General features: G+C 33.4%; 2 protein-coding genes across 2 annotated transcripts in view; one reads left to right on the top strand and one right to left on the bottom strand.

The window, feature by feature from the left end:
* Positions 1-21,066, bottom strand: part of LOC126740243 (importin-13) — a 44,107-nt gene extending 23,041 nt beyond the window's left edge. Inside the window, exons 1-9 of the mRNA XM_050446178.1 lie at positions 20,790-21,066; positions 18,240-18,407; positions 18,037-18,189; positions 17,858-17,976; positions 17,670-17,807; positions 17,421-17,616; positions 17,155-17,367; positions 13,970-14,408; positions 13,736-13,917 (exon numbers count right to left, since the gene is read on the bottom strand). Coding sequence (XP_050302135.1) covers positions 13,736-13,917; positions 13,970-14,408; positions 17,155-17,367; positions 17,421-17,616; positions 17,670-17,807; positions 17,858-17,976; positions 18,037-18,189; positions 18,240-18,407; positions 20,790-20,942 — 1,761 coding nt within the window. The 5' untranslated portion in view covers positions 20,943-21,066. The remainder of the gene's footprint in view (positions 1-13,735; positions 13,918-13,969; positions 14,409-17,154; positions 17,368-17,420; positions 17,617-17,669; positions 17,808-17,857; positions 17,977-18,036; positions 18,190-18,239; positions 18,408-20,789) is intronic.
* Positions 21,067-21,330: 264 nt separating this feature from the next.
* On the top strand, positions 21,331-23,152 carry LOC126740321 (uncharacterized). The gene is made up of 4 exons (XM_050446291.1): positions 21,331-21,515; positions 21,589-21,743; positions 22,187-22,374; positions 22,434-23,152. The coding sequence occupies exons 1-4, from the start codon at positions 21,513-21,515 to the stop codon at positions 23,093-23,095; spliced, it is 1,008 nt and encodes a 335-aa protein (XP_050302248.1). The 5' UTR covers positions 21,331-21,512; the 3' UTR covers positions 23,096-23,152.
* Positions 23,153-24,144: the final 992 nt, after the last annotated feature.

Raw genomic sequence — 24,144 nt, 5'->3', positions numbered from 1 at the left:
ACATTAATAAATGACAAAGTGATTTCTTGGATAAATAATGAAGTGTACCACGCGAATCCTAACATTAATGATGGTAGTGGAAATGGCGTTGTCACAGGTTTTCAGAAATAACGTTGCTTTTTTATTTTAGAACAGAAAAATACAATGGAAGTAGAAAACAAACTTAAATGATTGCTATTATGATAGCAACACATCAAGTTTATTAACACCTGGCCAATCCATTCCTTACAATAATAATTGTAATCAAGTGACTGATGATGTTTTAGAAATAGGTGCGAGGTTATTTTTAAAATAAAAAAATATGTAATGAAGTAATAACTGGGACAAAGGTATTTTTATTATAAAATGTTCTTAAACAATGTCAAGTTTTTTAAATTAATTCGTTCCTTCTTCGGGCCTAAAATAAAATATTAAGTAAATAAATATACCTAATAAAAAAAATTGAACCTTTACAGTTTGTCATTGATTAAAAATTAAATAAAAAAAAGTCAATATTATCAAGATTTAAATTTAACGATAAAATTTATACCACATACATACAGTACCGAGCAAAAGTGGAGAAACATTTTATTTAATAAATATAAATCCATAGAGTAATCGACTATTGCCAATAAACAAATACTCACATTATTTCTTTAGGTTCAAAGGAATGCAAAAACATATTTGGTATTTATAAATTATTGCAACAAAAACAATCTATTTGCTTATCTTTATTTTATGAGGAGCAAAAGTAGAGAAACATTTTTAAAGTTCTTAGTCTATGTTTGTTGCTAAGCAGTTAGGATTAAACCGCTCAGTCGTTTCCAAAACCATAAAGTTACACCGCATTATGAACTCATTAATAAGTCCACCTAAAACTAGTAGGCCTAGAAAAACGACGCCTAAAGTTGACGAGAAGATTAAATCCTTAGCTCTTAAAAATCCATTTAACACAGCAGTGGATATAAAATCTCAACTAGACGATGTAAATATTAGTGTCCATACAGTTCGAAGACGTTTAAGGGAGAGTGGCTTGCCGGCAAGAAAACCATCCAAGAAACCCTTCATTTCGAAGAAGAATCGAACCGCTCGACTCCAATTTGCACATGACCATTTAAACTGGTCAGAAGCAAGATGGAATACAGTATTATTTTCGGATGAAAGTAAGTTTAATTTATTTTCTTCTGATGGTATTTTATGGGTCAGGCGTCTTAAAAATAAAAGAGTTGATCCAAAGTATACTTTGGGCACTATTAAGCATGGATTGGGGGGGAAATGTACAAGTGTAAGATTGTTTCTCTGGTATGGAAATGGGCCCCATTGTCAAAATTGATGGGATTATGGTTTAAATATTTAGAAATATTAACTGATAATATGTTGCCATATGCAGAGGAAAACATGCCATTGCAATGGAGGTTTCAACGCGACAATGATCCGAAGCATACAGCTAAAATTATTTTAAAAAAATTTGAGGACAAAAAAATTCGTAGGGAACATCCCTGTTAAAAGTTAATTTTAACAATTTATTTTATTTTATGATTTTATGGAATCGAAGTTTATGGTTGTCAAACGAATAATACCTTTTTTCTCAAGTAAATAATTTTTGCCTGAACTTTCTCCCAAATCCCAACATGTGTTTTTACCTACTTTTTAAGAAATGCCTTTGTTACCAGTTTAGCTTAAGTGCACTTAAAAATCCATTTTTCTCCTCAAGTTCACTTAAGTGTTGGCCCCATGACACACGTGCATCCCACATTTTTACCCAACATTTCACCCCGAGTCCCACGAGAAAAAATCAGTATTCACTCCGTCGCCGCAAAAAGAAGTACCTACTCTCGCGCCCCCGAAACACAAGGTTTCTTTCACCAGTGAAGGAATTCACAAAGCTTAAAGTACCGAGAAAATAAGTTAGTCAAGAGCAAGTTGGCGCAAGCAATTCCTCTCTCTCTCACTCTCTTCCGTTTAAGTATTTGTCTAAAGTTCATATATGTATACCTAATTGTTACGATAAAGTAGTTTAAGTTATGTAAAAAGGTCTATAGTGAATAAGTGTGCGTAAAGGTGGAAAACTGAACTGAAAGTGAGTGCAACGTTGTGAGTGCAACAGTGGTTGTCAATAGCTGCACAAACCAAGGTGACGTTAGTGCTAATGCCGTTCCTGGTTCCTGCTAAGTTCCTGCTATTGGTCTTGTGATTCTGGAAGGCTGGTAACGTCAACTAATATTGTAAACCCTGGTAAATAACTAACTTCAACATTGTAAATCGTTCATTAGTCTATACCTGTTAATTATTACTAACCAAAAGGTACAATAAACCCTTATGTAATCGTAAATCACAACTGTGTAATTTATTGAACTGGACCTATGTCATCGAAGGGCTCGTCAATGCAGTAGCCGTTGCTCGAGCAGGTATAGGTAGGTTTTTTAAGAAACCCTAATCTATATTCATGGTCCTTCGAGCCGGATTTTCCCAAGTTGTGATTTTACGATTCATCTAAGCAAAAACAAAACATACTTCTTGTGTAAAAAGTATATAATTGGTTCCGACATATGTGTCGGTGGTCCTTCGAGTAAACAGTATTTTAGTTAATTACTTACTAACAAACCTTTTAGTTATTTGTCCCTTGTTATTTTGTTATTTTCACTTGTTACTTGTTATAATTGTTATTTGGAAATAAGTAGCAACTCACTTTTTACTTTTTCTTTTAAATTGTTTATTGGTAATTAGTTTATTTTCTCTTAACAATTATTGTTTAAATTTAAAGAAAATCTATTCCCAAAAAATAAGCATCTGGTTGTCTCGTCATTTTTTGTGTTTATTCTGTAAGCCTAAAACAAAAAAATAAAATGGCTGAAGGAATAGAAATATCAGTAGAAGCGTTGGTTAAAAATCGCGGATATTTAAAGGCTAAAGTAACACGAATTGTTAATTGGTTTTTAGAAAATAATGATAGTATACATGACTTTTTAGAAATTCAGGTACGTGAAAGTATGTTAACCCACGCTTTTAAAGATTTTGAAGAGGTAGAAAAACAAATTGTAGTTTTAGATATAAGTAAAGTAGACAAGGATGATGTAGAAGACAAATACTTAACGTGTGTTGCTAAAATGCAACGTAAAATTTTAGAACTTTCCCCGCAAGCGCCAACTCAAGTAAGACATATAGTTCCCCAATACTCTCATTCCCCAAATGTTAGTTTGCCCCAAATTAGCATACCTCCATTTAACGGAGACATCACTAAATGGAACGCCTTTTTTCAACTTTTCTCTACCCTTATTCTAGATAATCAATCTCTCTCTGATATTCAAAGATTAATTTATTTAAAATCTTATTTAAGAGATGAACCCCTAAATTTGGTCGATAATTTACAATTGACCACTGACAACCTCCAAATTGCCCTAAATACCCTTAGACAAAGATATGATAATCAATTATCAATTATTTTTGCCCATATTAAAAATTTAGTTGACATTCCTATCCTAAATAAGGTATCCTCACACACACTTAGGGAATTTATAGTTTGCATAAAACAGAACTTTGATTCACTGAAAAATCAAAACATTCCAGTATACCACTGGGATTTAATTTTAATTTATATTTTTTCTCAAAAATTAGACTTTGGCACAAGAAAGGCATATATATCCGAGAGAGGTTCTCAAATGCGCTCTTCCTCACATGTGGTCCCTAAGCTTGAAGAATTTCTAAGCTTTTTAGAAAAGCGTTGTTCGGTGTTAGAAGATCTCTCTGAAAGCCCTTCAACTAGAAATTATTCCCATGGACGTTCTTCTCAACACAACACTCCCTTTGTTAAAAAAAATTCACACTATGCTCATGGTAGGCAACGCCAAGGCAACCAAGTCATACCTCAAAACTCTCCTCAAAACTCTCGCTCACATTTTGTTGCAGGACAAAAGTGTCCCTTTTGTGAGCACCCTGATCACAAAATTTATACTTGTTTTAAATTTAAAGATCTTAGTTTAAAACAGAAACAGGATTTTGTTAATCATAATAATCTATGTTTTAATTGTCTCGGTTCAAGGCATCAAGTAAAAACCTGTACATCTCAGAGGTGCCAGATTTGTCATATGAAACACCATTCTCTTTTGCATCCAATGGATGATGCAGCACAGCCCTTGCAAAGCAGAAATTCACATTGGAGGCCAAATCCTCAAACCCAAAATGAACGATCTCAAAATTTTAACAGAAATTCGCTTCTCATAAATAGCTCCCATTCTCGGAATCAAGGTTCAAGCCAAAGCTCCTCTCAGACTCAAGAACCACAAATCCCAAGCACAAGCAATGAAATTAACTCGAATCGCCCTCACGCTAATAAACCTGTGATTTTGTCAGTTTTCGCCACTGAAGATAATGAAGTTTTATTAGGTACTTCATTGATTCAAATACCCGACAAGAATGGTCATTTTATTATTGCAAAGGCAATATTAGATCCCGGGAGTACTATATCAATAGTAACCCAATCGCTGGTTCAAAGACTTGATCTCTCTCCTAAGACGCAGCCAATACAAATCTCTGGTATTGGCGGCAAAATTAAGCACTCTAATCACGCAATTTCCCTGAGAATTCATTCCTGTCACAATCACGATTACTTCCTGAATGTTAACTGCTGTGTATTAGACAAAATCACAGAAAAATCCCCTCACTTTAAAGTCAACAAATTTATGTTGAACCTTCCCAATAATACACCGCTTGCAGACCCCTACTTTGATACGCCTTCTACAATAGATTTATTGTTGGGAGCAGATGTATACTACCACATTCTTTCAGGCGAATACACCAAGGTTAACAACGACTCTTTAACGTTGGTAGGTACCTACTTTGGCCACATTCTTTCAGGATTAATCCCCTCCCAAGCTCTCGTTCACAAAACCCCTTTGGCAAATTCTAAGAATTGCTTTTTAGTGCAATCATTAAATTCAGATTGCTCACTGGACTCATTAATTGAGAAATTTTGGTTACTAGAAGATGTCTCGCCCACTCACGAAAAACCCCTATCCCCTGAAGATTCTATGGTTGAACAGAATTTTCAAAATACCACGGTATTTAAAGATGGTCATTTTCAAGTCGACTTACCCCTTAAAAGGCCCCAAGAGTCACATCCGCTAGGAGAGTCATATTCATTAGCCAAGAAAAGGTTTCACCACTTAGAAAAGCGTTTTCAAAAATCTCCTGACCTTTTTCTTGAATACAAAAAATTTATCGGTGAATATATCTCACTCAATCATGCACGAATTATTCCCCTTTCCCTTAAAACTGAAAATCACAAAAATCGATACTTTCTGCCTCACCACTGTGTAATTCGTGAGGACAGTACAAGCACTAAACTTCGTGTAGTGTTTGACGGATCTATGAAAACGTCTTCTGGGCTATCACTCAATGACGTAATGCATAAAGGATATACAGTTCAACCTGAACTGTTTGATATTTTACTTAGGTTTCGAAGTTTTAAATTCGCTCTCACTTCTGATATCGAAAAAATGTATAGACAGGTGCGCGTTAACCCAAATCAAACTTACCTGCAAAATATTTTATGGCGCGACCATCCCTCTCAGCCAATGCAATGCATTGAATTACTCACCGTCACTTATGGCACGAACTGTGCCCCCTATTTGGCTACACGCACCCTGAATGAACTTGCCATTATTCATAAAGACGATTATCCTCTTGCGTCTCAAGCTATTTTATCTCAATGTTACGTGGACGATGTTCTCTGTGGGCAAGATACCTATGAAAATTTGGTAGAATTACATAGGCAGCTGTTGGAACTTTGCAAGATTGGAAATTTTCACTTACATAAATGGTGTTCAAATAGCAATTTATTTTTGTCCAAAACTTGTGATAATGGGTCCCAAGAAAGTTTCACCATAGAAACCGAGGGAATTTCAAATAAAGTCCTTGGTGTAGGCTGGAATCCCGACTCAGATGAGTTTTTTATCTCTTTACCTGATACTAGGTCCGAAAGCATAATTACTAAACGTATAGTTTTATCTAAAATTGCGCAAATGTACGACCCCTTAGGATTCATAGCTCCCATTGTTGTAAATGCTAAATTAATTATGCAAAACATTTGGAAAGAAAAAATTAATTGGGATGAACCCCTGAAAGAACCCATTTTAACCCAATGGACCACCTTTATTAAAGAGCTTCCCCAACTAATGTGTTTAAAAATTCCACGTTTTTTCCTAGCTAATAATAATCCCAGTTCACTTCAAATCCATGGATTTTCAGATGCCAGCAGGAAGGCATATGGTGCGTGTGTGTATATAAGAGCCCTTTATCCTAACAAAAATGTCTCTTGTCAACTTATTACTGCCAAAAGTAGAGTAGCCCCGATAAGAGAAATTACAATTCCCCGCATGGAACTCTGTGGAGCACTTTTACTTTCCAATTTAGTCACTCGTGTGTGTTCCATATTAAAAGAAAGATTTTCAGTTGACAACATTAATCTTTGGACTGACTCTGAGATTGTACTTGCTTGGTTAAATGCCCACCCTTCTCGTTTCAATGTGTTTGTAGCAAACCGCATTTCTCAAATTCAGGTTTTATCTCAAGACTGCAAATGGCGTCATATTCCAACTGCGGATAATCCAGCTGATCATCTTTCTCGCGGATTTACCGCAGACCAGATTCTCACCTCTACGCTTTGGTGGAACGGCCCAAAGTTCTTACTGGACCCGAATTTAAATTTAAAAATGTATGAAAAGGGACCTTGCTCCACTGAAGAAGAAGCAAGAAAAGCAAAAACGGTCTTGCTTGTTAACTCCGAAGATTTCTGGATAACACTTTTTAATCGGTTTTCTAACTTCTCGCGATTGCAACGAACTATTGCATTTATACATAGATTTGTAAATAATTGTAAAGGTAATGGTAAAAAATTTTATGGTGCTTTAGCTGTAACTGAATTAAAGGCTGCAGAAATTTTTATAGTAAAGCAAGTTCAACACCAAACGTTTTCAAAGGAAATCAGTGAACTAAAGTCAGAAGAAAGAAAAATTTCAAACAAGCAAGTCCTTAGGTTAAACCCCTTTATCGATACCTCCAATCTCATAAGGGTTGGAGGCAGATTATCCCAAGCACCCATATCATTTGATCAAAAATTTCCAATTTTATTGCCCTCAAAAAACCATGTTGTTGGACTCTTGCTGAAAAAAGAACACATTAGGTTAGGACATGCTGGTCCTCAAACGATATTGTCAAATATTCGTCTTAAATACTGGCCGCTAAATGGATTAAGAGAAATAAAAAAGATCTCTATAAACTGTTTACAATGCTATAAATTTAAGCTTCAAACAGGAGAACAAATTATGGCAGATCTTCCTAAATCCAGAGTTGTCCCTTCTAGACCGTTTTTAACAACAGGTGTCGATTTTGGAGGACCATTTATTATTAAATCGTCATCTCTTCGACGCGCCAAAATTGAAAAGGCGTATATCGCTTTATTTGTATGCATGGTCACTAAAGCTGTTCATTTGGAGCTAGTATCAAGTCTCTCTTCACAAGCATTTTTAGCATGCTTTAAACGTTTTATTTCAAGACGTGGATGCCCGGCAACAATTTTTAGTGACAATGGTACAAATTTCTCTGGTGCCAGCAATCAAATTAAAGAAGTTTATGACACGCTTAAGTCACAACAGACACAAGAGCAATTGACTGCATTTTTCTCATGCCATGAAATACAGTGGCAATTTATACCTCCTTTCTCTCCTCACTGGAGTGGTCTTTGGGAGGCAGCTATAAAAAGTACTAAACATCACTTACGAAGATTAATTGGAAACCAGAATTTAACCTTTGAAGATTTTTCCACTATTTTAGCACAAATTGAGGCTATTTTAAACTCCAGGCCACTTCTTCCCCTATCAGCTGATCCACTGGACTTAACTTGTCTTACCCCTGGACATTTTTTAGTTGGAAGTCCTCTCGTTTCGTACCCTGAGCCCAATGTCTCGTCAATTCCTGAAAACCGCTTAGATCGTTGGCAAAGGTTAAGTCAGATTCAACAATTCTTTTGGACTAGATGGACCAAAGAGTATCTCAACAATCTTCAGAATAGGCCTAAATGGATGTCCCCAGTCCCCAATATTGAAACAAATGACCTTGTTCTTCTTAAAGATGAGAACACCAAACCTCTTGATTGGCCGTTGGCCAGAGTAGTAGACACTTTACCTAATAAAGATGGTAAAATACGCTTGGTAAAAATTAGGACTAAAAATGGAATATTTACTAGAAATATAACCAAATTATGCCCGTTGCCCAAATCTGATAGTAACTTAGTTTAACCATAGTATTTCTTGATAAGTTTTGTCTATAAGTTATAATGTATAATGTTTGTTGAAGGCAAAGCCTTCAAAAGGGGGGAGTATGTTAAAAGTTAATTTTAACAATTTATTTTATTTTATGATTTTATGGAATCGAAGTTTATGGTTGTCAAACGAATAATACCTTTTTTCTCAAGTAAATAATTTTTGCCTGAACTTTCTCCCAAATCCCAACATGTGTTTTTACCTACTTTTTAAGAAATGCCTTTGTTACCAGTTTAGCTTAAGTGCACTTAAAAATCCATTTTTCTCCTCAAGTTCACTTAAGTGTTGGCCCCATGACACACGTGCATCCCACATTTTTACCCAACATTTCACCCCGAGTCCCACGAGAAAAAATCAGTATTCACTCCGTCGCCGCAAAAAGAAGTACCTACTCTCGCGCCCCCGAAACACAAGGTTTCTTTCACCAGTGAAGGAATTCACAAAGCTTAAAGTACCGAGAAAATAAGTTAGTCAAGAGCAAGTTGGCGCAAGCAATTCCTCTCTCTCTCACTCTCTTCCGTTTAAGTATTTGTCTAAAGTTCATATATGTATACCTAATTGTTACGATAAAGTAGTTTAAGTTATGTAAAAAGGTCTATAGTGAATAAGTGTGCGTAAAGGTGGAAAACTGAACTGAAAGTGAGTGCAACGTTGTGAGTGCAACAGTGGTTGTCAATAGCTGCACAAACCAAGGTGACGTTAGTGCTAATGCCGTTCCTGGTTCCTGCTAAGTTCCTGCTATTGGTCTTGTGATTCTGGAAGGCTGGTAACGTCAACTAATATTGTAAACCCTGGTAAATAACTAACTTCAACATTGTAAATCGTTCATTAGTCTATACCTGTTAATTATTACTAACCAAAAGGTACAATAAACCCTTATGTAATCGTAAATCACAACTGTGTAATTTATTGAACTGGACCTATGTCATCGAAGGGCTCGTCAATGCAGTAGCCGTTGCTCGAGCAGGTATAGGTAGGTTTTTTAAGAAACCCTAATCTATATTCAATCCCAAAAAATTTAAAAATGGAGACGAGTTGTTTGAAGCAGTTGAAGCTGCATGGCATTCTGTACCCAAGGAGACCTTAGGGAATCTGATTGGATCTATGAAAAGGAGATGCCTTGCAGTTATTAAAAATAAGGGATATGCAACTAAATATTAATTTGTTGTTATTATATATTTTCTTTAAACATGTGTTTCTCTATTTTTGCTCCCTGTTTTTTTTTTAATTAATTTACATATGGCTTTATAACAAGTAGAATTATATTGTTTATGTTTTATTTTTATTATCTAGTTTGGTGTAATATTATAGGATAAAAAAATTTTAGTTAACTTCTTTACTTTTGCTCGGTACTGTATATACATAAAAAAAATAATTATTTATTAAATAATTAAATGGAGAATTAGTTCAGAACAAAGGTATATTTAGTTCAATTTTTTTTATTATTACGTTTATTTGGTATATTTTATTTTAGTTCAGAAGGAAAAAACTTGTTCTTAAAGCTTGGCATTGTTAAAAACCATTTCATAAAAAAAATCTAGTTCCAGTTATTTTTTCATTAAAATATTTTTATCGGTCGTGATCCAGAACAAAATAAAAAAATATCGGGATTAATATTTGTCATTATTTTTTAGGAAGTAATGAAGAGCAGACCAACTTAGCCATAACAATAAATGAGGCCAGTGGTGATATTATACCAAATAGATCTGAAGTTAACGATGTAACTTCTTATAATTTGAACCCTGTTGTAGTTCGGTTTAATAATAAATAATGGTAGATAGTTTTTTTTTATACGCTGATATGTGAATTGTTAAACTTTTAAGGAATTAATACGAAAAGAGGAAGCAAGCCTGAAAAAGACTTCAATATTAGAAACTGTACCGCACTTTCTTATACCAAGGAAAGCTCCAACGATGATTCTCAGAATGTACCTCCTATGCTTATAACGGAAAAATTTGTTGCGAATCCTGATCCGAATGGACTGAATAATAATGGTAAAAAAAAAACATAAAATTCGGTTGTTTTGTAGGTATATCAAAAAATATCAGGACTAATTTTTTTGTCATTTATTTTTAGAAACTAATGAAGAGCAGACCAACTTAGCTATTACAATAAATGGGGCAAGTGGTGACATTGCTTCGATATCTAATAATAACGCACTGAATAATAATGGTAAAAAAATGTAAAACTTTTTATATTATGAGCTAATTTACCTTGATTTTAGATGAATTTCGTGAACCTGCAGAAAAAAAACGTCATTGATTTTGAACCCAGAAAAACTCTCAAGAGGGAAAAGATTGCTGAAAATCATAAGGTTTTACCAGGTTGTGCTGATAATTGGGAAAAAAAAAGTTCATCTGCATTTGATCGCCGTAGGAGAGAAGAAGTTAATACGCAATTTTGGAAATTGTCCGATTACAAAAGATCGAACCACTAGAGAAAAGCCAACAAAGTAAAATACTTTTAAATATTTTTTAAATGATAAATCTGATCAGAGGGTCGGAGTCTGTAAAACATTTTTTCTTACTAGTCTTGGATATAAGAAAAGCAATGACAGAGTCCTTCACGATACTTTATCAAAAACACCAAGAGGGCAATTTATTCCACTGCTATATGGAAATAAAGGCAAAAAGCCAGCGAATAAAATTGATGACTTTGACATAAATACTCACATTGAATCATTTAACCCATGTATCTCGCACTACCGAAGAGAACATGCACCACATGTTCGCTATCTTAGTAGTGATGTCAATATTACACTTATGTACAATGATTTCAAGGAAAAATTTCCTAATGCAAAATTATCATACGAAACCTACCGAAAAAAAGTGAAGGCAAAACGAATTTCATTTACAAAACTAGGGCACGAGGAGTGCGATGCTTGTGAAACATTTGATCTTCACGGCCATAACAAGGAAAATATAAACGAATCCTGCCAGACGCGTAAAAACTGGATTAACCATAAAACTCGTGTAAATGAATCACGTCAGTTATACAAAGAACACTCAGATAAAACATTCAACCAAGAAACAATTTGTGTATCAGCAGATCTGCAAAAAGTAGTGATGTTGCCGCGAATGGACGTGTTCAAATGCGTAATTTTTTTGCAAAGACTAATTGCATACAACGAAACCTTTGTACCCGTAGGGAAATTTTCTTCTAAGAACAAACCGTATTGCAGTTATATGGCACGAAGCGATAAGCAAACGCAGTAAAGAAGATTTGATTAGCACTTTTTACTCCTTTATAAAGTCAAATAGAGACGCTAAAACAATTATAATTTGGTTGGAGAATTGTGCTTGCCAAAACAAGAATTGGGCACTTTTAACATTTCTGGTGAGAATGATAAACTCCGACGAAATCTTAGCGACGACCATATGTTTCAATTATTTCGAACCTGGCCACACATTCATGTCGGCTGATAGTTTCTACCATTAGGTGGAATTGTCAATGAAGGGCAAACAAAAAATTTACGACTTTTGATGCTGTTAGTAGTTGCTGCAAAGGTAAGGTAGATGTTAAAAAAATGGATATCCAAGATTTCTTTCAATGGAAAGATTTTTCGTCCCGACAAAAACTAAATGATCAGACACAAAGGCGACCAAAAGTAGAAAACCGAAGTACAAAACGTACTAGATTTTTTGCAGAAAAAAATTATGAAAAAAAGTCAGTTGGTTAAAAATGTTGCCTGTCTTGATGCACCCCGCGGATTTCCTAACAATAAAAAAGAAAATGTGTTAAAAATGCTAGATAAAATTATTCCAGAAAATCGAAAAATGTTTTGGCTAAGCTTGCCATCTCTTAGTGAACCTAATGAAGAAGATCCTTAGTTATTTTTAATAGAGTTATTAATTTACTGGTAAAAATTTTAAATACCTGTCCACTTGAGTAATAAAAACAGTATTAATTTCACTCATTGTTTTTTTATATGTATTATGCAATCCCTAGGAAAGCAAATATTTTACAACTTGCTTTTTTTTATATATACAAAAGAAATCAGAACATCAGATACCGCATAGTGACTTTACAAGTATGAAAATTATGTCTAATGGTTTCTTAGCGAATAAGCAGTGAGAATTATTTTTGCTTCCGCATTACTATTTTTGTGTATTTTAAAACATATCTAAAATATATTTGAACCACAGTTTAGTCTATTTTCGAACACAAAAATAGCACATACTGCTTAATTACTAAGTAAACCCCAACAAGTTTTTTAATGGTTCCTAAACGAATAAGCGGTAAGTGACTTCACAGCTTCTCTTGTTTTTGTTAAATTTACTTATTAATTAATTTCGACAGGCTCAGTTAAAATGAAATTTACAGTTAAAAATATAAAAAAAAAAAAAACAAAAAAGGTTCAGGAAAAAAAGTTTAAACCCTATTATCTCAATTTCGCTCGTTAAGCAGATGCCGCTTTTTTGCTTTGGATGGCAGTATTGCAACATGCATCAATTATTCTTTGATGTTGATCGAAGATAGTTGAATTATCATGTTTATATCCCTATCTCGGTCCGTTAATTAGAAGAAGATGGAAATAAAGTGATATTTTTCAGGTTTAATCTGATCAATTGAACAATTTCAACATATATTTAGATTTTTATAATTTTTGGAAATATTTTTGACGATTAATGAATATTTGTGTTAATGAATTATTACGTCACATTGTTTCAGGGCCTTTTGTACAAAATAGGAGTGTATTCCTATAAGTTAAGGTATGCACCTTAAAGTTGTCTAGAACAGTGGCATACTGAGAATTTTTGCGTCAAATACATCCATTGGCAATTGGTCCAGAGCAGATCCATTGTGAGTTGACTTCTTCGCATTGGCCATACCATAGTTCGTTTAATTTGATTCATTATTTGGCACAGAATAAACTAATTCGAAATTACATACATTTTGTTTAATTCTTTTAAATCATTATTTAATGATACCTGAGCATGGATTTGAGGGTAAATACGTCTCTCTGGATTTGTTTGGGCTACTTTTTTTTTGCTACTTTTCTTAACTTTCCTTGAGAATATCTTAAGACATAGTGGGAATATTCTTAAAAGGGTTTTAGTGCATGAAAGGGTGTTTCTTACCAAACAATTTCATATAAGAACGACTCTTATGCCTCAAAAACTTTCTGAGTTAGAGGGAGTTATGTCCATTAAGGTCCTAAAACCACTAAATTTGAAGTTTTTTGGACCATATTGCAATTACAAGATTTTTATTTATTACCCAACATTTTTGGTCATAACTTGGAAACTACTTAAGATATTCTCATAATTTTTCCACATCCTTATAACGGGATTCTTGAGGATGGATTTAAGAATAAAAACGTTTTTCAAAGTTAAAAATTGAGGTAGTTAGGACTGTTTTGCTTGAAGTTTTTTTCTATCTCAATTTCTATCTCAGAATTATAATACATCAAAACCGTTAAATTAAATACTGCTTACCTGTGACACGATCAAAATATGATCCACATAAGGTAGCAAATACTTTTGGCAATTGTGAGTGATGTCTTTCAAGGCCATCGTGGCACTGGTGGATATTTCCGGATTACCAAGGGCAGAAATGACTAAAGGAAACACGTTGCCCAGCAAATCGGGATGGTCTGTGAACCATTCAGAATACGCCCCTAAAAAAAACACAGATTACATCACCTAAATCCCCTGCAACAAATCACTTACCGACAGTCTCTAAAGCGGTAGTCATAACCTTAACATGCAACTCGCTAAACGGGATTTCCTTGATCGTCATCATCAATTTCGGCAGATACAAGTTCTCCATCTCGATGCTTTCCGCGATGGCGCAGAACGCGTGCAAACACGTTTCGATCTCGTTCCATTTCGGTTGCACGCCGTTTTCCTTTCTCAGTACCTCGTTCAGTTTCGTCGTTAAAATGTCGAGCATTTCCAAGTTGAGGACGTTGTAACAGTACATGTACGTGTCCGAGATGTCTTGACGGTAACAACGGAAGACCTCTTTATCGTCCAGGGTCCAACTGGTGTCGTCCACCAGCGGGAGCATCGATTTCCTCAGTAAAATACAGACGAGGTCGCGGTAAAACGGTTTTATCATTAGGAGGAGTTGGGCGCATTCTGCCGTGTCGAATGATAGAATGTCGTCCTGAAATATTTTGGTACTTTTATAATTATTAGGTCCATAATTAATTCTCAAATCCAATTATGAAACTATAAAATGTATAAAGGAACATCTAGAAGAACAAGCTGCACAATTTTATGAAAAAATGGACGGAATAGTAAATGCAATCAGGGAGACTAATTTTGAACTGATACAGGCATTTACAGGTACACCTGGCCCAAAATCGGCCAGTGTCAGTGAAAACTATTCGTATTCTGTGAAAGAAATGCATAAATTCCGAATTGTCAAGCGTACTACTTATATTAGCTTTTGATGAAAAACTAAAAGAAATGTATGTTTCCACAAAAATTATTTGAACTTCACAGTTTCTAATTATGTATATCTTCTTGTTCGCAATATGAGTTATTTAAATAGACATCTAATGCTATTCGCCTTGGAAGTTCACAAAATTTAGTTTCAAAGAAATTTAATATCCTAGGCACAAAATGCCTATATATCTGAAACTAATAAAGTTAGAGAGTTGAAAATTGAAACACATCTTCCTCTAATAAAATCATTGGACACCTATTTCAGCGTTTTCCAAAAAAAAATTATGCAACGAAGAAATTCGCCTTGGAAGTTCAAAAAAAAATTAGTTTCAAAGAAATTGAATATCCTAGGCACAAAATGCCCATATCTCTGAAACTAATAAAGTTAGAGAGTTGAAAATTGAAACACATCTTCTTCTAATAAAATCATTGGACACCTATTTCAGCGTTTTTCTTAAAAAAATTATGCAACAAAGAAATTCGGCTTGGAAGTTCAAGAAATTTAGTTTCAAAGAAATTGAATATCCTAGGCACAAAATGCCCATATCTCTGAAACTAATAAAGTTAGAGAGTTGAAAATTGAAACACATCTTCCTCTAATAAAATCATTGGACACCTATTTCAGCGTTTTTCACAAAAAAATTATGCAGCGAAGAAATTCGCCTTGGAAGTTACAAAAATTTAGTTTCAAAGAAATTGAATATCCTAGGCACAAAATGCCCATATCTCTGAAACTAATAAAGTTAGAGAGTTGAAAATTGAAACACATCTTCCTCTAATAAAATCATTGGACACCTATTTCAGCGTTTTTCTTAAAAAAATTATGCAACAAAGAAATTCGGCTTGGAAGTTCAAGAAATTTAGTTTCAAAGAAATTGAATATCCTAGGCACAAAATGCCCATATCTCTGAAACTAATAAAGTTAGAGAGTTGAAAATTGAAACACATCTTCCTCTAATAAAATCATTGGACACCTATTTCAGCGTTTTCCACAAAAAAATTATGCAGCGAAGAAATTCGCCTTGGAAGTTACAAAAATTTAGTTTCAAAGAAATTGAATATCCTAGGCACAAAATGCCCATATCTCTGAAACTAATAAAGTTAGAGAGTTGAAAATTGAAACACATCTTCCTCTAATAAAATCATTGGACACCTATTTCAGCGTTTTTCTTAAAAAAATTATGCAGCGAAGAAATTCGCCTTGGAAGTTCAAAAAATTTAGTTTCAAAGAAATTGAATACCCTAGGCACAAAATGCCCATATCTCTGAAACTAATAAAGTTAGAGAGTTGAAAATTGAAACACATCTTCCTCTAATAAAATCATTGGACACCTATTTTAGCGTTTTTCACAAAAAAATTATGCAGCGAAGAAATTCGCCTTGGAAGTTACAAAAATTTAGTTTCAAAGAAATTGAATATCCTAGACACAAAATGCTCATATCTCTGAAACTAATAAAGTTAGAGAGTTGAAAATTGAAACACATCTTCCTCTAATAAAATCATTGGACACCTATTTCAGCGTTTTCCACAAAAAAATTATGCAGCGAAGAAATTCGCCTTGGAAGTTACAAAAATTTAGTTTCAAAGAAATTGAATATCCTAGGCTCAAAATGCCTATATCTCTGAAACTAATAAAGTTAGAGAGTTGAAAATTGAAACACATCTTCTTCTAATAAAATCATTGGACACCTATTTCAGCGTTTTTCACAAAAAAATTATGCAGCGAAGAAATTCGCCTTGGAAGTTACAAAAATTTAGTTTCAAAGAAATTGAATATCCTAGGCACAAAATGCCCATATCTCTGAAACTAATAAAGTTAGAGAGTTGAAAATTGAAACACATCTTCCTCTAATAAAATCATTGGACACCTATTTCAGCGTTTTTCTTAAAAAAATTATGCAACAAAGAAATTCGGCTTGGAAGTTCACGAAATTTAGTTTCAAAGAAATTGAATATCCTAGGCACAAAATGCCCATATCTCTGAAACTAATAAAGTTAGAGAGTTGAAAATTGAAACACATCTTCCTCTAATAAAATCATTGGACACCTATTTCAGCGTTTTTCACAAAAAAATTGTGCAACGAAGAAATTCGCCTTGGAAGTTCAAAAAATTTAGTTTCAAAGAAATTGAATATCCTAGGCACAAAATGTCCATATCTCTGAAACTAATAAAGTTAGAGAGTTGAAAATTGAAACACATCATCCTCTAATAAAATGATTGGACATCTATTTCAGCATTTTTTCCAAAAAATGTTTGCAATAAAGATATTCGCCTTAGAAGTTGAGTACTTTTTCTATTTCTTAATCAACTGCCTTGAAGAAATAAATCACTTTCATCCACACTTGAAATAATATTTATGCCTTGTTTTAATTCATTTTTGAATTTAAATATTATGCATTATTTCAATGTAAATCCTTCTCTTTTGTATTCATAAAAATCGATAATAAACTAGAAAATTACCTGTAAAGTATACCAAAATCCAAAAGTGATTGTACTACTAGACTCATCAACAGGATACAATCCAGGCAAATTCGTACATTTTAACACCGAATTAAACAAATCAAAAGTGATCCGTTGCTCGTCCGGATTTTGAGATTTTAAATTATCGATAAAGGTCTTCGAATGTGAGTCCGCAAGGGTTATTATTAGGCCATATAAGTTTGCTATGACATCCTAAAAATCGTAAATTACCACAAAAAAAAACTGTAACCTTAAATTGGCCCTACCTTATTTAAATCCGGCGACGCCCTTTCAGTCTCAATAATTTTCTCGAACTTGTATAAAATATTCGCCGCGAATTTCGTAATATAATTTTTATATTTACTGCTATGTGGGTGTTGCACTATCGCGGTCAAAGCTTCGACCGTAACCTCTGATAATTCCATTTCTTCACCCGATAAGCATTCCGGATCAGATTTATTCCTTCAAATGTTAATTTTAAGGCATTTACAGTCGAATAATTGAAGCACCCTTACCAATAAACGAAACAAGTAAGATCTGTGAGTAAATTACAAATGCCGTCACATTCCTGGATATTTAGGCCCCCCAATTGCATCCAGGCAGAGCCACATCTGGCTGCTGTCAAATATGTTGTCAAGTTTGACATGTCAAAGCTAAAAATTATTATATTAAACATGAATTAGACCAGACAGTTGTTTATTACCCGTTTAGTGGTAGAGGCATCAAACACATTTCGACTACTTTTAAAATATCTTTTGAGACCTCTTGCAGCACTATCCTAACCCTGTTTCTCTGTGTTAAAGAGAGTGTGGTACTTTGGAACTAAAAAAAATTAAATAAGTATTGCATGCTAGGTAGTTTATAAATAAGTGTTTTACTAACCTCTTCAGGAATAACTGTTAAAATCTCCAAAAGAATCCATATAACGCGTTCGGACTCGATGGTGGGCAAATTATGGGGCTGAAAACTGGACACTAACTCTTCGAAAGCGTTCGGCCAATGATTGGGGATCGTGTGAATAATGTAGGCGGATAGCTAAGGGTTACATTATAAAAAGGAATTTTTTTTGTAAATCACTTACTTACAGCAATGCAGAGCCGGTTTAAGACTATTTTGGGCCCCATAGCGTAATTAACAATCGATTCCAGGATCTTTTTTTTCAGGAATTCATAATGGTCCTCCGGGACCTCTGCCCAATACTTCATTAGTTTTGTGTGTAAGGTTGTTGCCGCAAAAAATTGCACCTGGAAGCTCTAGGGACAAGGGAAAGAGAAGTTTTTGGATGGTTTTAATTTCAAAATGTACTTTTATGGTGATGTTACAGTACAGTGAAAAAGGCTCGAGCAATACATATATTATTATCATTCAATGGAGGACCAGCAGTCTGAAAGCTCTGCTTTAAAATCATTAGTGGCAGTGTTAAATGATTTAATTTGTTTTATATTGCGTGATATAGTGTGTGATTTTTATGAGTATAATGTAAATGAATTCAATAGATAAATATATATATAAAAGGTTTTAGGAAGTCAAAATCTACAGAATTAGCAATCTTTAAAACAATAGAATTTATTGCAAATCAAATTGATAAAAACGAACAGGTAGCTGGCCTGTATTTCAATCTTTCAAGGGCCTTTGACACTATTGATCATGAAATTATTTTCCTTACATAAGAAAAATATGGCATTAGAGGTCAGGGTTTACAACTTTTAAAATCTTATTTAAATAACAGTGAGCAAATTGTTGGTGTGACAGATGGGGGGAAAACGACATACTCTCTTCCAGCAAAGCTAACACAGGGAGTACCCCAGGGTTCTATTTTGGGCCCTGTGCTATTCCTTTTGTATGTTAATAACTTAAATGCAAATATATTAGTTGATCTAGTTAGTCAGTTCGCTGATGACTCATCGGTGCTGGAAAGCGGTTCCACCCAGAACGTGATCTCAATAAAATGCTCTCAAGCAGCTGAACAAATGAAAAAATGGTGTGAAGAAAAAAACTTAAATTAAATACTGAAAAAACTGGCCTGCTTACATTTTCTAAATTCAAAAAAGACACATCACTCTATGTAAAACCTAATGGAAAGTCTATAGAGTGTTTGAGCAGCATTAAATTCTTGGGTATACACTTGGATGGATGTCTTAGTTATGAAAAACACATAAATTACTTAACATCAAAACTAAGCAGCCTCTGTGGTCTTATATGTAGACTCAGGGATCAACTATCAATAGAAACCATTAAGATTTTTTACTTTTCAAACATTCAGTCAGTGCTGAATTATGGCATCATGTTTTAGGGTAGTGGAAGGGATGCCCAAAATATTTTTAAGGCGCAAAAACGAATAATTTGATGCATATTTGGACTCGCTCCCAGAACATCATGTGAGGAGTATTTTGATGGTTTCGGTGTACTCACTGTCCCATCACTATACTTTTGATGTTCATTAAGAAGCATCCTCAGTTATTTCCAACAAATCAGGATGGGTACTCACAAGACATGACGACCATAACAAGAAACAGAGAGGCTCTTGGAATACCTGCACATGGGTCAGCTTTCTTTGAAAGAAGCCCAACTTATCGAGCAGTAAAGTCATACCACATGTTACCGGCGGGTCTGCGACAGATTCAGAGCCGTAATTTATTTAAACAGAGTGTTAAGCGATTTCTTATTGAAAAAAGGTTCTACTCTTTTAAATTCAATAAATAAAAATGTATCTTTATGAATTACAGATTTTTAAGTTCTTGTGTTTATATGGGGTATTTGTTGATTTTAACATATTACTTTATAATTTTATTTTCATTTCATCACATTTTATTAAAATTTGTTGACATTGCTTTGTCTTTTTATTAAGGATTTTGATGGCAATAAAGGAATTTATTTATTTTTTTTTTAACTGCTTTCTTAAAATTAAACTGCCTCCAATCCTAAGGTGGTTTCAAATAATAATAATAATATTAATATTAAACATCTTTTTATTAGGCTCGGCGAAGGACAGTCATGGCTGTTTGCTTAACCGAGCATACAAAAATCAAATATTACATAATTACAATATTGCATAAAATATCGGCAAACATCTAACTAAATACATTAAATTCTAAATAATAACAGTCAAATGTATAATTCAGCATTAATTAAAAACTACTATGTTACAATATTAATTTTAAGGGAAAAACAGGTGAAAAAATACTTATAAAGATACCTACTACTTATACGCGAGAAAAATAATAATGCTTCTTAAACAGTTTAGAAATTTTATTCTTATTTATATTTACCCAGCAAGAAGCCCTTTAGTCGAGTTTTAAAACCCGATTAACTGAGATTTTCAAATTTGTTACATATTAAAATGTTATAGCACTTGGAAGCCAAAAAACGAGAACTTATTAAAAATTAAATATGAGTGCTCATAGCTATTGAGAGAAAATAAGTAATGAGTTAAGGAATCATTTGAGGTATTGTTACTTAAATATGAAACATCCTGGTAGATACAATTTAAGTAGACCTAGGTGTTAAGAGTGTAATCCCTATAGAATTGATCATATTACACTATAAACCGATCGCTATAACATTCAAGCTTAGTTTGGCTCAAACTTATCAGAAAAACATAAACTCTAATACTCTAAATTTAGGGTTGTACTCACCCTTTGTGGATCTAATAGTTCCCAAACGAAGGACCAGGCTTCCGATGAATTTTGGGCCTTAGTTAACCACTGGTGAGCTTCGGCTTGCTGATGGGCCTCAGCCCTATAGAAGACCGCCACCGCTTCCTCCAAGTTTTGAACGGTAAATTCCATATTCGACTTTTATGAAGCTAAACTAATAAATAATTAATCTCGGGGGGGGTTTTAGTTGTTTTTTTCTTTAAGATTTTGATTTTTGTTCATTTCTTTTCGTCCCCTGCCCAGCTGTTTATTGTCACTGTCAGATCGTTGACAATTGATTGTACGATGATGTCGGATTTAAATGTTTAAATGAGATGTCATTAGTAGTAAAATTAATATTATTACGTTATGCCACAATATTTAATATTGTTTAATTTTTAGTATAAATTTAATATGAGTTCAAAAGCATCTAAATTACGGACATATAAGGTTTAAAATAATTAATAAAGCTATTGATCTACTAATAGGAACGGCAACACTGGACACATCAGATGTTCCATTGGTAAAACGTCAAACTGACGTTTGATATTTTTGACAGTTTGTTTTTGTTGCCCAAAAACTACTTTTTTTTTTAGATTAGAACCCACAAATCCGTTATTTTGTGTTTTCTTAAAATAGTATTACCACCTCAAAGATATGACCCTATAGGAGAACTTAATTTCTTCATTAATTACCTTTAGCCGCACCACGTACTTACACAAAATGGTAATAAAAAAAACCCTTTCTTTCAACATTAGTTTATACTTATGGCATATTATATTTTTATACTGTCTTTTAGATCAAAAACCGGCCTCATAGTCCAAAAGAGACAAGTACTCCAAAGTATAGATTAAATGTTCATTGCAGAAGGGGCATCCGAGATGATGAACCAAGTCCTATATGCACAAACCAATCAAATTCCTATATATCACAGTTTGATAATTCCTCTGAAAGGTAATAACTTTAAATTAACTTGATAAAAATTTATATTTAAAATAGTTGCATGGGTAACAGGAATAAAATAAAAAATATAGTTTATAAGTTAACTATGTTTATAGTTTATGAGGTGTGTACAGGTTGATAGTGTATATGCGGACTTCTCAATTGCTTGCTTGTCTCAATGCTTTAAGGCTTCTTTAGGAAATCCACAAGGTTCGCATCTAAGTACTCTTGTATTTATTCTATTTATAAATGATCTTGTGTGTTCTTCTAAGGTCTGAATATCTCTTATTTGCAACAAATGTTCATGAGATTTATGCTTTGCTTCATGAGATTTAGTAGAAAGAGGAGTTTATACCCTGTAGAAAAAGAATCTCTGTAGCTATTCAGACCCTAAGCTTTGTTTCTCTTGTTGAGCTTAAAAAAATTCATCCTATGTAAAAATATGCAATTTTCAGGATCCCTGAAAGTTGTCGGATCGATAATAATCAGATCCCATTAAACAACTCCTCTCCAAGGCCTCAAAAAAGTTATGAAAGATCTGATACTGAAATCGATAGCTATGAACTTAGCGAATCTGAAGAAGTCCCACAGAAAAGCACCAATATCTCTATTAAAGAATCTCAAATGCATGTATGGTTTATAGGTACTATACTACAAGTGTCCAAACATTATTTACTTACCCAATTGCTTATTTTTTTATAGGTATTCTTGTTATACTGTTTGCAGGAGTAGTGGCAGGTTACTGGCTGTCCGCTGGCGATCAGCCGCTACTGGATTACGAGCAAAAGCTCCAAACAAAATTCGAGAAGTATGAAAGTGAAATGAAACATCAAAATGAAGATTTCTGGCGCAGTATCAAAGTCAGTATTAGAGAAGTGCCTGTTTTAAAACAACCCAGGACCATTCTCTTTCTCTATGAAGACAAATCGGAAAAAACCCTTAATTTAATACTGGAAAAAGTCGTAAATGCCGCCCTATGTTTTTTAACAGAATGTGATAAGAAACCAGTACAGATCCAAGGGGCTTCTCTAAACAATTCCCAAATTATTAGAGATCACGGAGTGATAATCTCAAAATATGCCGACCAATTAAAGAAAAGTGGTGTTATGGTGGTGTATAATTTGGAACAAGTGCCGGGCAAAGCTGCTTTAGCTTTTCACAGTTTTTGCGACGATTATAACCCAATAGCGGAGAAATCGCTGATTTTATTCACACTAAAAATGAATAAAATCCCTCAGGGATATCCCATGATGTTTTTGGAAAAATTCCTGTTGAACTTGTGGAGTGATATCGGAAAGGGGGATAAGTTTTATCCACTTTTCACAAGGATATCGGGGAATATTTTAACTGTTCAGCCTGAATGAGTCGGTTTGTTTAGTTGTAGTTTTTTTTTTTTAATTATTATTATACGGTTTTTTAAATACGGTGTTTTATTTTTTCAAAATGTTTTAAAAATAAGAGGGAAGTTAGGAAGGTTTTTACAGTAAAGCAAATTCTTCTTATTAATTTTAGTGCAAATACTAGCATAATTCAAAAAGTTGAGTAGATACAATTTTGAAAATTTGTACATATATTCTCTGGATAATTTGGTTAGACACCTATTTCAGCGTTTTTCAAAATTTTCACAAGATTTTGAGAAAGAAATTATTTTTGAAAAAAGTGTATTTTTTTTCTAAAAATTCGACAAAATGTTGATAACTCAAAAAATTGACCAGATAAAATTTTGAAAATTTGTACACATATTATCTGGACAATTTGGTTAGACACCTATTTCAGCGTTTTTCAAAATTTTTACAAGATTTTGAGAAAAAAATTATTTTTGGGAAAAGTGTTTTTTTTTTTCTAAACATTCGACAAAATGTTGATAACTCAAAAAATTGACCAGATATATTTTTGAAAATTTGTACACATGTTCTCTGGACAATTTGGTTAGACACCTATTTCAGCGTTTTTCAAAATTTTCACAAGATTTTGAGAAAAAAAATATTTTTGGAAAAAGTGTATTTTTTTTCTAGAAATTCGACAAAATGTTGATAACTCAAAAAATTGACCAGATAAAATTTTGAAAATTTGTACACATATTCTCTGGACAATTTGGTTAGACACCTATTTCAGCGTTTTTCAAAATTTTCACAAGATTTTGAGAAAAAAAATATTTTTGGAAAAAGTGTATTTTTTTTCTTGAAATTCGACAAAATGTTGATAACTCAAAAAATTGACCAGATAAAATTTTGAAAATTTGTACACATATTCTCTGGACAATTTGGTTAGACACCTATTTCAGCGTTTTTCAAAATTTTTACAAGATTTTGAGAAAAAAAATATTTTTGGAAAAAGTGTATTTTTTTCTAGAAATTCGACAAAATGTTGATAACTCAAAAAATTTACCAGATATAATTTTGAAAATTTGTAC

The sequence above is a fragment of the Anthonomus grandis genome, chromosome 9 (assembly GCF_022605725.1).
Source record: "Anthonomus grandis grandis chromosome 9, icAntGran1.3, whole genome shotgun sequence".
Lineage (NCBI taxonomy): Eukaryota > Metazoa > Arthropoda > Insecta > Coleoptera > Curculionidae > Anthonomus > Anthonomus grandis.
Note: the sequence above shows the minus strand (reverse complement) of the source record. Positions and strands in the feature narration are given on the sequence as shown.